Source organism: Oryctolagus cuniculus, chromosome 16, assembly GCF_964237555.1.
Source record: "Oryctolagus cuniculus chromosome 16, mOryCun1.1, whole genome shotgun sequence".
Taxonomy (NCBI): domain Eukaryota; kingdom Metazoa; phylum Chordata; class Mammalia; order Lagomorpha; family Leporidae; genus Oryctolagus; species Oryctolagus cuniculus.
Window position 1 is genome coordinate 17075049 of NC_091447.1, and position 13748 is coordinate 17088796.

The 13748-nt window shown below is 43.7% G+C and overlaps 1 protein-coding gene across 10 annotated transcripts in view; it reads left to right on the forward strand.

Moving 5' to 3' along the window:
* Positions 1-12745, forward strand: part of LOC138845860 (uncharacterized) — a 159251-nt gene extending 146506 nt beyond the window's left edge. For all 10 annotated transcript variants that reach the window (XR_011383085.1, XR_011383083.1, XR_011383086.1 and 7 more), the window contains one exon: positions 12584-12745. Coding sequence is in view for 1 of the 10 variants with exons in the window: in XM_070059675.1 (XP_069915776.1) it covers positions 12584-12617 (34 nt within the window). In the remaining 9 variants the exon portion in view is untranslated. The remainder of the gene's footprint in view (positions 1-12583) is intronic.
* The last annotated feature ends 1003 nt before the right edge of the window (positions 12746-13748 follow it).

Below are 13748 nucleotides of genomic sequence, written 5' to 3' on the forward strand. Positions count from 1 at the left end.
AGATTGAATTCTTGGTTCCTGGCTTTGGCCTGGCCCAGCACTGTCTTTTACAGGCATATAGGAAGTAAAGCAGCAGATGGGTGATCTCTGTTTATCTCTTTCTCTGCCTCCCAAATAAAAGGAAAAACAAAACAAAACAAAAATCAAAGGCACACAGTGGAGTGTGAGATGCGTTGGCTTCCCTGTGGCTTGTGGAGAGCTGGGTGACCTTATAGGTGTGGGGCCTGCTGGGATGGTGACATGGTAGGGAGGTGACAGAAGAGGACAGGTAGTGAGGAGTGCCCTGGGGCAGGTGCCCAAGTGCATGGGAGCTCTGTCTGCATGGCCTCAGACAAGGCGCCTCACTTCTCAGAGATGTTACTGCATTGGGGAAGGGGTGAGGGGGTTGTCCGGGCTGTCTCCATGTGCTCCATCTGAGACCTTCATGCAAGCTTCCCATCACTTAAACTCAGGTTCCATCTGGAAACCAGTGAAGAAAATTTATTTATCAGAGGCTTAAAGTCTGGTCAGAGGAAGCCTCTAGGTATAGTGGAGAAATGTTTGAGAAAAAAACCTGACCCAGGACTGACACTGTGGCATAGTGGGTAAAGCTGCCGCTTGCAGTGCCGGCATCCCATGTGGGTGCTGGTTCAAGTCCCGGAAGCTCCACTTCTGATCCAGCTCTCTGCTGTGGCCTGGGAAAGCAGTGGAGGATGGTCCAGGTCCTTGGGTCCCTGCACCCATGTGGGAGACCCTGAGGAGGCTCCTGGCTCCTGGCTTCGGATCAGCGCAGCTCCAGCTGTTGCGGATGGAAGTCTCTCTCTCTCTGCCTCTTCCTCTCTGTAACTCTACCTTTCAAATAAATAAACAGATCTTTAAAAAACAACACTAAAACCTGACCCATGTTCTATGCATTATTTCACAGGAAGTAAAGGTTTGAGACATTCTTAAATTAAACTTGGCTTCTTCAACAGGGGAAAAGGTTGGAGGGTTAAATGGTGGCCCACACACAAGGGATGTCCACCTGAATCTGTCATTGTGGCTTTATCTGGAAATGAGTTTTGTAGATGTCACTCAAGGCTGACACTAACTCCCATCACATGTATCTTTAGAAGAAAAGAGAAGGCATTCAAGGGAGAAGCTCACATGAGAAACTTGGCAGAGATTGGAGGGTGGCAGTTCTGAGCCAAGGGAGGCCAAGGTGGGTTGGCACAGCAGGAGTCCGGACAGACGTATTGGAGGAGTTCCCCTCAGTGTCTCCAGGAGGTACCAGCCCCGACAACATCTTGATCTTGAATTTCTGACTTCCAGAGTGATCAGAGAATACTTTCTGTTGCAGCAGCCCCAGGGAACCAATCCTCAGGGTATGGCGGCAGCACTGATATTTACTGCATGTGCTAAACAAGTTTCACATTCCTTATGTTGTGAAACAGGGACTATCTTCTTTCCATTTTACTGGTTAGCAGACTCAGGCTCAGAGAGGTTAAGGCTCCGGCCTGAGACCACACAGCTAATAGGTAGTGCTATGGGGCCAAACCCAGTACTTCCTTCTATTTTTTTTTTTTTAAGATTTATTTATTTATTTGAAAGTCAAGAGTTACACAGACAGAGGAGAGGCAGAGAGAGAGAGAGAGAAACAGAGAGAAAGAGAGAGAGAGTTCTTTCATCCACTGGTTTGCTCCCCAATTGGCTGCAATGGCCAGAGCTTTGCCGATTCGAAGCCAGGAGCCAGGAGCCTCTTCCAGGTCTTCCACATGGGTGCAGGGGCCCAAGGACTTGGGCCATCTTCTACTGCTTTCCAAGACCATAGAAGCAAGCTGGATTGGAAGTGGAGCAGCTGGGACTTGAACTGGTGCCCATATGGGATGCTGGCACTGCAGGCCGCGGCTTTAACCCGCTGGGCCACAGTGCCGGCCCCATTATGTTGGTTTTAACCTCTCAGGTGTGCCTCCTGCCTGTCAGTGTGTGGTGGTGATGGAGCCAGACAGGTGCTCTGTTCTCTGGCACCTCTTGCTCCAGCTGGGCTGAGGGGGATCGGAGTTTACAGGGCCTCTTTAAACTCCAAAGAGGGTGGGACCCAGGGCTTGGTGGAGGATTCCCTTTCCTCCACAGGCTACTTGAGTTGGAGAGCTGTGCCCTTCCTCAGTTGCGGACGTGTGGGGGAGGTGAAAAGCCTCCTGCTTTTGAGGCCTCCGCTCTTTGGACAGAGTTGTGGAGTCCATTTGGTGCCTTCTGGGGAAGTCAGTTGCTGTGAGAAGGAATGGAAAATGTGAAAGTGCATTTCAGAGGAACAGGGGGTGCCTTTGTGTAAGCAGTCCTGCAAAAACGCTTAAAGCTGTAGCCAGCTGGAAACCATCGAGAGGCGTTTCTATAGACAAATGATATTCCTACCAGGACCCTCCCTTCTGAAACCCCTCAAGATTCACTGCCTAGCTCGAGGGGACACAGGTGCACAGGGAGGTGGCAGCCTTCCCCTGCTGTCACGGAGACATCCGCTGGAAGCCCAAAGATGGGAGACTCTGTGTTAACTGTGTCACTGCTGTGTTGGAAGGAAAGGAAGGAGACGTTGACTATCCCAGCCTTTCTGTTAGGATGAGCAGTTTAAAAACTTCTGTTGAAGTTTGCAAGAGCCCATGTCTCTTTTTGAAAATTTTGAGAGACAGAGATGGGTAGAAAGAGATTTTCCATCTATTGGTTTACTCTCCAAATGCCCACAACAGCCAGGGCTGGGCCAGCCTGAAGCCAGGAGCCTGAAACTCAATTCCAGTCTCCCACATAGGTGGTAGGAATCTAAGTGCTTAAGCCATCTTTTGCTTCCTTCCAGGGTATGCATCAGCAGGAATCTGGAATCAGAAGCAGGGCAGCCAGCAGTCCCGTATTGGCTGTGAGTGTCCCAAGCAGCGACTTAACTACTGTGTTAAACATGTACCCCAAGCCAGTTTTTCAAAAATGATACTTGGTCTTCTTGGTTTTTGTTTGAGGGCACAGGCCCACTGTCTGAGAACCCTAATCCCAAAGGTCTCCATTCTTGGTCAGAACCCAGCTATGGCTTGGGGACTTGGGATGTCGATAGAGTCACAGAACCTCCATAATTATGAGGATAATAGTAAGGAATGTCTCCTTTGTTTTGAGAATCTATTCATTTGTTTTGAAAGGCAGAGTGACAGAGAAGGAGAGAGATCTTCCTCAGTGGCTGGAGCTGGTCCATGCCAAAGCAAAAAGCCAGAAAATCTATCCAGGACTTCAACGTAGGAAGTAGGGATTCAAGTACTTGGGCCACTGTCTGCTGTTTGACAGGCACATTAGCAGGGAGCATGATTGGAAGCAGAGTAGCTGGGACTCGAACTGGTACTCTCATATGGGATATGGGTGTTGTAAGTGGCAGCTTAACCTGCTGTGCCACAATGCCTGCTACATTAGGAATATTTCTAAAGCACCTCAGAGTTTAATAATTGCATTTGTCCCCACTATCTCATTTGATTTTCACTTCTCTGTGATGTAACTATTATCACAGCATGACAGATCTGAAAACCAAAGCCTTAGAAAGTCATCTGAACAATCTGCTTATACTGGAAACCTGATTAAATAACGTTATATATGTAAAGCACCAAGAATGTATCCTGGCATTTAATAAGTACCCAATAAATGAAGCCACTTGTCATTGCCTTCATCTTGCTTATTGTTAATTACTACCTGATAGACTTGGCACTGCAGCCCAGTTTGCTGACTCTGCGCTGTTAATTTTTTCTAAAACAAGAGTGTCCTTTCCTACTTGTCATTACTTCTTTAGAATTTTGTTCTCCTTTCTTCTCTCTCTCCCCTCCTGCATCCTCCTCTTTGAGTTAAGCTAATGAACAAGAACCAGCAGATTGTTAGTGCAACCTGAATGCAACACATCAGTCTATCAGTCACCAGTTTGATTGGGGAGATCTGACTGGACAACTCTTATATTGTAGAGCAATATAAAATACAAATATAACAAAATTTTCTTTTCAGATAGAGGACTGATGTTGAGTAGAGCCAATCAGCAGAAGGTTCTGGCACGCCAGTGAGACTAGAGAAGGAGATAGAACATTTGAGAAGCTTGCAGAACAAAGTTTCTTGGACTTTGAATGGGCACACAGTTAAATCCTTTCCTTCCTCTACCTTCATAGGAGTCAAAATCTGTACATCCCAACTTTGGTTAGGGAGCTATGTTGGAGAAGTCTATATTTCATGGCATTTGAGTTTGAGTATGAGCTCAGATCTTTGACCATTGCCCAGGATAAAAAGAGAAGTGGGTGGGGTGGATATCTTCGCCTCATTTCTTCTGAAATGCTCCCACACAAACAAGCTTTGTTTAATCATCTATTGCCCAAGAGAAGAATTCCTATTCCCTTGGGCTGTTGAGCAGAAGGCTCAAACTTTCCTATAGATACTTGTGAAGAGTGGCACGGGGAGGGGTATGGAGGTTGTAGAGAGAAGAGCTGGACCCACTCACATGCCCAGGATGACAAGCCTGGGGATCAGGGACTGGGTGTTGCTACTTTTACATGGTGGGTACCATTTGCAGCCTTAGGAAAGTGTAAGGATGGAGGCAAAGAGTCATATTTCAGCCCGCTTGGAGACAAGGATCAAAGCTTGTCTTCAAGGAGTGTTGAATCAGCTCCCCTTTCCAAATCAGATGGAAGGCACCTCCAGCTTGGTTGAGCTGACTTACAGAGCTTAGATAAAGAGTGAAAAAATTTTTTTTTATTTGACAGGTAGAGTAGACAGTGAGAGAGAGAGACAGAGAGGAAGGTCTTCCTTCCTTGGTTCACTCCCCAAATGGCTGCCACGGCCGGTGCTGCACCGATCCGAAGCTAGGAGCCAGGTGCTTCCTCCTGGTCTCCCATGCGGGTGCAGGGGCCCAAGCACTTGGGCCATCCTCCACTGCCCTCCCAGGGCCACAGCAGAGAACTGGACTGGAAGAGGAGCAACTGGGACTAGAACCCAGCACCCATATGGGATGCTGGTGCCACAGGCAGAGGATTAGCCAAGTGAGCCACCCCAAAAGCACCGGTCCCAAAGACTGAAATCTTGAGATTAATTACCTACCCATGGTGTGGTCCAACTAAAGTGATTGATTTTCAAGCTTTAATTATCCAATAGATGTTTAAAGGGATATAGGAGGAGCATTGAACTCTGGACACTGCTCCCATGATACAGACTGAATTTTATGGGCAAAAGTCTTCCAGTGTGTAGGAGGCAGTCTGGAATGGGGATAGACACTGGACCTAAGGTCACAGGCAACTTGGGAAAATTCCATCAGCTCTCTTAAGTCTGTGGTTTACAAATATATAAAATAATAGGGCAGTCTCAAAGGCTCTCTAGTGTCTTTGTATAGTTCTTTGAGTCCACTGAATAGGCAATTTATTAAATTCTCCCAGAACAAGTGAGACTTCAACTCTGGAATGAAAGGGAGAGGACACTGTGGCCTTGAAGTTGATGCTGGCTGTTTCCCAATGTGGGGGGAAAGGTATATTCCTTTCAACAATGCGCTATAAGACAATAAATTTCGCTTTTTTATAACCATGAAGCAAACTATGTGACTTTGCCATCTGGGATGATTATTTTGTTCACTGGACAAACATTTGTAGAGTTCATACCATTGGAATATGCTATGGCCGTTTGACTCAAACGGTGTGAGGTAAACCATAGATCACCTTATTTATCAGCTTCAAAAATAATGAAACTATTTTTACCCTCATCAGTCACTTGGCTGATGTGTGCCAAAGTCAAGGAGGTGGCTTTCTGACCATATAGGTGACTCAGCTGAGAGTGGAGCAACACAGAGGGAAAGAACAGAACTGGGTGTCAGGAGACCTTGGTAGCTTGTCCACAAGGCGTATGACCTTGAAGAAATACTCTTCTTCACTGCTCAGATTGCATAGCTGTAAATGAAGCATTTGATGGAGATGGTCTTTCAGATTCCTTCAGCATTAAAAATGTTATGATTATAGGGCTGTTTGACATATCGGTTAAGTCACCACTTGGGAATGCCCATACTCCATGTGGTAGTGCCTGGGCTCATGTTCTGTCTGCATGCATGGTTCAAGGTTTTTGCTAATGTGAATCCTGGGAGGCAGCAGGTGGTGAGTACTTGAATTCCTGTCATTCACATGGGAGACCTGGATTGACTTACTGTCTCCCTACTTTGGCCTGATCCAGCCCTGGCTATTGTGGGCAACTGGGGGAGTGAGCCAGCAGATGGGAGATCTGTCTCTTTCTCTTTCGGCCTCTCAAATAAAAAAAAATAAGAAACGTATGATTATGAACTCATTACCACTCCTGGAAAGAGCTCATGCATGGCGCATGTTCTGTGCATGGCAGGTTGGCGATGTTGAGCTCACCCAGGAGAAACAGTCACATGCATGCTTGGAGCTTTGTGCACAGAGAAGACACCAGGCTCAGAAGCCCTCAATGAGGCTCCTAAGATGATGCTCCTAAATTGATTGCCTGTGCCTTCAACTCTGAGCTATTTTGCAGCCCAGATCAACAAAAATGCTCTTTTTAAATAAGGAATTTCTGAAGTTAGTAGTGATCAAAGTTTATAGATTTGAAAGGTTAAATCTATATTCTAATAGTAAATAGGCAATGTTAAAAAAGCAAAAAAATAATAAATGAGGAACTTTCATCTGTTAGGTAACAGGTTGACAATATGCATGTGTTTGTTTCATTAGTAGGTATTTACCTGGAAACAACCAAAGTTTTGTGAAGACAATGGTGCCAGTTCCTAGTTTTCCACCTCCTCAAATGGAAGGGAAAATGGCCGTTGTTTATACCCATACACATATGAAAAACCATATTTTCTGAGAAAAGACAGGATGTTTGAAGGTATAACGTTGGAAATGGCAGTGTAGAGAGTAGAGGGGGTGGGTTTTGGACTCGGAGCAAACAGAAGAATCTAGCTCTTTGTTTCTGATGCTTTTTGCAGATGTGACCTATTGGTTTTGACATCAGATGTTCGTCTGTCGCTTTGATTTATAGAGTGGCTAATTCTGGGGATGGAGAAATCAGGATGGAAATTTTGGAATATCAATCACAATCGTCATCTGCTTCCTTGTCTGGCGTGGCTATAATTTGTGGGCTCTACATGTAAATTAGACATTTTCTTCTTCAATAAAGAAACTAGAAAAAATAATGCCTGTGTGTATGTGCAAACAGCACTCACATCTGCTTTAAGGAGAAATGACAAAAAGTCTTAAGTTTATCTTTTATAAGTAGGGACAAGCTTTGTGCTCAAGTTATTTATACCCAGCTCCCAACAACTTTATTTAGACTAGAGGTTTGCCTCTGACATTTGGAAGAATAGTAAAATCTAGTTGACAAAATTTACAACTCACTTCAATGTCTTGTGTTCCTTGTTTTGGATTTGGGAGTGCGGCAGGCTTCTGAGGAAGGTAGGTGAAGAGTAAGAGTTTTATGATGATTGGGAAAGGATACAGGGGAGGCTGAATCTACATGCTTCCCCTCCCCCACTCCCGGTAACCCCCAGATCACATGGACTTGGACATGACATGACCTTGGCTCTTCGAGGAGATGCTTCTGGGACAAAGGGGTGGAGAGCAGATCTTACAAGTTCTGGGCTAAAGAGGGCTCCGTTTTATCAAAGACCCCTCTCCTCTCCCCCATTCTTTGTGCCTGAGATGCACCATCCAAAGAGCCTTGCTGAAGATTCGGGTTACTCTGTCTCTTCGGCGTCTATAGTTCAAGAGCAGCGACCAAGATTGCCTGTCTCTAGAATGCTGTTTGGTGATGGATGTGGTTTACCCTTTCAGACTAGCGCTGTGGGTCACTTTGGAAGCTTAGACAGTAGTCTGGAGAAGAGGAAAGAGGCCCTGTGGCTGACTGAGAAGAGACTCGGATTTAGTCTTGGCTGAACAGGTGGCCTGAATCTTACTGGCCTCTTTGATTTCACCTGTCAAATGAGGCTACTTCAGATGATGTCGAGAGTTGGGAACGTGCTATGTAGGCTCACAGGCACCTCACATTTTGGTGATCCTTTGCCTTGAGTGTTGGGTTGCCATTAATTTTCCATGGGGCTGTGCCATGCTGGAGGATGAACTGAGGATCTAGGGAGCAAGCCCTTTTGATAGTAGCTGTGCTGGGATAGGTTCATTATCATGTTTCTTCTTGCTGCCTTGGTCAAAGGTCTTTTTCTAGTAACCACTGAGCACGTTATATGGCCTAGACATCAGCTGGCAGAAGAATTCATTTTGTGGGAGGTCTCATTCTCCAGTGTGGGATTGGAGGGTTTGATAGAGCAGTCAGGACCCAGTTGATCAGAATGACAGCAACTCGGGAGTCTACCTGTAGCACTGGTTCCTTTCTAGCTCTGTAGGTTCAAAGTGGGTAGATCAACCCCTTCTCAGGAAAAGGCTCACATTTTCCTCTCATCTATAGGTTGTATGCACTGAGCAGTGGTCAGTGGGTGGGTGAGGTATCAGGCTTTGATCCTGTTGCCTCATCTCAAATTCTGTCTCCATGACTTAAGCCAAGTGACCTGCAATTCATAAACCTCCCAGAACTTGAGTGTTTTTTTCTTTTTTTCAGCTGTAGGATGAGGATAATAACAATACCTACTGAGTCAGCTAAAAACAAGATAATTGGTCCCAGGTGCCCATCTGTGTGCTTGGCAACTGGTGAAATCTCAGTAATGTTAGATATTAGTACTGAATCTAGATGAAATTAGCATTTGCTTGGATTACAGCTGAAATCTTTGATAGATTGTATCTGTTCATCTATTAGACCAGAGTTGGGCAAACTATATCCAGTACGCCAAATGTAGCCCATTGCTTATGCTTGGAAATAAAGTTTCGTTAGAGCACAGACCAGTCCTTTCAGTCCATGCTGTCCTGTACTGCAGCTGCCAAGTTGAGTAGCTGTGACAGGAAGTGGGGTCTGCAAAACCTAAAATATTGACTGTCGTGTCCTTTCCTGTAAACGTTTGCCAGTCCCTGCAATAGACGATTGGCTCAGTTGGGTTCTCATTTCCCTCTGTGGCTGACTTGCTGCCTGATCTTTTTTACATTATTTAATTGGTTTGTTTTCCTCACGTTTAAGAGGAATGGTCAAGGAAACTTGGTTGGACATTTGGCACATGTTAGCCCCTGGAACTGAAATGTTACACTGTTATCATCATTGCCAACTTAACAAGAGGGTCAAATGCTGCCTTTATATGTGTAATTGCGCTTAAGGGAATGTGACCCTGGGCGATTGGACATGTTATAAGATGCCTTTCATGCTGGTCAAGGCAGGCTTAATTTCCTGCCTATTCTGGCTCTAACCCACAATCTTCATCTTTTCCTAATCCATGTACTTTGTAATTATTTTTAAAAGGAGAAAAATTGTAGCACAAATGGATTGAGTACAGCAGCCACATCAGATTAAGGTTTATTTTACACTGATATTATCAAGATCTTTAGTAAGGCTCCAAGAAATGCAGACATGGATAGTTTCCATACTTGACATTTTAAGACCGTGGCTGAACATAAAAATGTGAGAATGCAGATTATCCTAAAAATGACATTTTTATGATAAAAGTAATCTATTTAAAAAGTCACATGAATGGCTACAGCCATTTGACGTTGTTAACAATATAATGATGTGTTAAAATGCTAGAGGAAGGATTATGTCAGTGTTTGATGTTTTTATAAGTTGCTGCTGTATAAAAATGTCAAATAAGAATAATCTTAGACTCGACATTTTTCACTTGGTTTTCACTATCAAAATAGCTCGGTGAGTTCTGGATGCCTTTTTGCTCACACTTCTGGCTCTTCTTTCTCCTATATAATTTTCTGTGCCCAACCATGTCACCATTTCATTTCCTTCTCATTTTCTCTTCCTTTTAAAAGAGCTTTTGTTATTCTCCTCTATTCGCTTACAATCCTCTCCAATTTCCTCTTAATATAAAAGGAGAATGACTGCCTCTTTTTGGCAGGGAGGGTAGAAGGCAGGATCCTGAAATAGTATCCACGTATTTCCTCTGGCCACCTCCATGCCTTCTTTTCATGTAAGCAGACAGGAAGATATGCCAATTCTTTCATTTGGGGAAGTAAACTTGTTTTTCCTCCTTTTTTTATGTTGTCATTCTCAATTCTTTCCACTTTTCTGATTTCCACAATTAATTTTCCCTAACTGGGTCTTTTCTCGGTCCGATAAGGCAGAAAGGGGTTTATGCTCATGCTGTTATGCGAATGGCTGGTGCTCAGCTCAGTTCTGCTTGAGATAGGCAGGTGGTTAATGGAAAGAGCCTCCAACACAAAAGGATGCATTGGGGAAAAACCGTAGCTGGTGCTCTGAGCAGTTCACCTAGTTTAGGAACATGCTTGAGTCTCTGCTCTGTGTGTGTGTGTGTGTGTATGCACATGCATGTGCCAGAGTGCTTGCACAGGTGTGCGTCACTGGTGATGTGCTTTGCTGACACCTCTTCTTTGTGTATCCCCTACTGCATTTGTTCCTGGAAGTTCTGTTCTGAGTCCTCTTCTCATTCTTCACTCCCACAGGCATGTGTTTATCTGCCTCCAGGATTCAAATATGCCAGGTTAACACTGCTCCCTCTTGTACTACGATATATTGATCATCTGTTGTTCAACCCAAATGTGTGCAGAGGAAAGTCCATCATGAAATGCTGTACTTGGGACATACGGTCTTGGTGACCTTACATAAATCAAGCATTTTTTTTTCAACTTGATGAGATTTTTTTCCTCTTACTGTTTTATAAACAGGATGTTTTGAGAATTCTCCTCTCAGCAGGTCCTAAACACAAACTTGCAGTACTATTCTTATAAAATAATAAACAGCTTTGGGCTATAAAATCTTTCAAATTGTTTTTTTTTTTTTTTTCACAGAAGGGATTTGCATGCTGACTCATTCCTACTATATTTATAACCCATCGCCAAGCCACTGCCAAGGCAAGATTTCTAATAAAGCTGTGGAAATTACATGCATTGCAATGGGGCTGAATACATTTACATTTGTAGTATTTTAACATTTCCAAATTTATTGCAGATTACCTTGTTTGTGCATGTCTGTGCTTTAATGGTTTTTTATAGCAGAAAATAGTGGTTTATGATTGTATTCCCAGTAGAAATTTATTATGCATCCACCATATGGAGTGTTACATAAAAACGAAACTGGGAACACGAGTGGTTTTATTATTGCTTAGCAAGACCTACTGTACATTATTGGAAATTAGTGATAATAGAAATGTCAAAAAAAGCAAGTTTGGTTTATGACGGGAGTCTTCATTTTATGCTTAAATTGTCACAAAGATTTCAGATTTTGTTTTAGGATGAAAACAGTCCTTTGACAGCATCAGATAATATAACCGATCACAAGGTTCCTGTGTGTGATGTTTACTAAAGCAGTGATGGCTAGAAGGCTGAGTGCCAGTATCTACCTCCTGCACAAATCCACCTGTAGGTCAATGGCAACATTTCCTGCCGTCCCTGGCAGTCATAAGCTACTAGAATTTTCTATGGACATTGGTCACGGAAGCTGTTGCTGGAGCACATGGAATGTTTTCCTCTAGTTTTTTTCTGACTTAGCATTTGTCAGGCATCCTACTTGAAGGATTTAAGGGATCTATTTCTGCTAGCATTCACAGTTCAGAGAAAGTATAACAGTGAGGACAAAAGAAGATTCACAGTTATGTCAATCAACATTTTACACAGGAATCTCTCAAGGGTAACCTAAATATGCATTCTGGAAGATGCATTAGTGGATGGTTCCTAAATTTTTGCATGTAAGTAGGGTAGGAAATAAACCTAGAGGTATTTTTTTTAAAGTACCTGAGGTTAGAAAAAAACTTGCTTTACATTTTACAGTCTATTTTATTTTTAAAATTTTATTTATTTGAAAGGCAGAGAGAAAATGCAAGCGAGCACAAGAGCACAAACCCATCTCTTGTTTGCTCCTCAAATACTCACAATGGCTGGGGCAAGCCAAATCTAGAGCTAGCAGTTCAATCCAGGTCTCTTATTGGGTGCCAGGGACCCAATTACATGAGCCATCACCACTGCTTCCTAGAGTCTACACTGGCAGGAAGCTGGAGTCAGGAAACAGAACTGAAATTGAAACCAGGCACTCCAGTATGGGATGTGGGTGGCTTAACTGGTGTCTTAAACTCTAGGCTAAAAGCTAGCCTTTATAATTATTTTATAATCAAGACAGATTCCAATAAACATAATTAACAACACTGAGAAGTCAAACCATTTTGTATGACACCTTCTTGTACAGTTCTTTGCAAATGCATTTATTTGGAAATCTTTTGCTATTTCCAGTCACTGTTGTGCCCCTGGGAATGACAACCATCACAAGTGCAACCACATGGAGAATCAGGAAGGAAGGTTTCACCCATCAGGGACTCTGGAGTTTACCATTGTATGGGCAAGAGGGACAGAATACTTTGTATCTTTGATTCATGATCCTGAGTTATCTGCCAATGCCAAAACATTTGTTGTATAGACCACATGTGTTAATGTTCTAAATATGAAAACTTCTCAACAGAATTTACAAATGTAAAGCATTATAGGAAAAAAATCTCAAGAATTAGTTCACTGTTTGTCCTCTGTTTTTCTAGGTTTAGTGCTATTCCAGTGGACACAACTTGGTGATGGAACTATGAGCTCTGAGAATGTTTGCCTGCATAACTCCAGCCTGATCATTTTTTCTTACGTTCCAGCAAGATTTTAACACCTTTGCCACAAACAGCAAACGGTTCATTAAAAAAACTTGAAGTACACGTGTAAAGCACATTTTATACTCCATACAGACTGCATTTGAACTTTTGAGAAAACTTTAGCTCTGAGTGCCTGTGATGTCTTTGAAGCACGATATTCTGTACTTCATTTCTTATCTGACTGTCGTCTTCCCCATATGCAGCTGCAACTTCTGCCTTCTGCCAAGGGTGAAAACTTGGTGACAGTTTTTTAGCCATCAGGCAATTGGGACTTGCAAGCACTAAAAATTATTTCTACAAACTCTGTTGAAATAATGGGTAGGTGGCCAGCGCCGTGGCTCACTTGGTTAATCCTCCGCCTGCAGCACTGGCATCCCATATGGGCACCGGGTTCTAGTCCCGGTTGCTCCTCTTCCAGTCCAGCTCTCTGCTGTGGCCCAGGAAGGCAGTGGAGGATGGCCCAAGTGCTTGGGCCCTGCACCCGCATGGGAGACCAGGAGAAGCACCTGGCTCCTGGCTTCAGATCTGCACAGCGCTCCAGCACTGTGAACCAAAAGAAAAAGGAAGACCTTTCTCTCTGTCTCTCTCTCTATTTCACTGTCTTACTCTGCCTGTCAAAAAAAAAAAAAAAAAAAAAAAAAAAAGTAAGAAATAATGGGTAGAACCATAGGTATTACTGTGCCCTGAAAACTCATGCAAATTAAGAGGTTAAAGTAGTGATTGCTTAAGGGTTGATCATGGCCAGAAATGTATCTCTTCAACCATTTGCCTTGATATTCTATAAATACTGCCACTTTAGCTCTTATTAAGTCAGTGGTCAGAGGTGTTATTAAAATGCTGAGTAAGGTAGACATTTGGTGCAGGGGCTAAGATTCCATTTAGGGGGCTGGCACTGTGGCACAGCAGGTTAAAGCCCTGGACTGGAGTGCCAGCATCCCACATGGGCACCGCTTCTTGTCTCGGCTGCTCCTCTTCTGATCCAGCTCTCTGCTATGGCCTGGGAAAGCAGTAGAGGATGGCCCAAGTCTTTGGGCTCCTGCATCCATGTGGGAGACCCAAGGGAAGC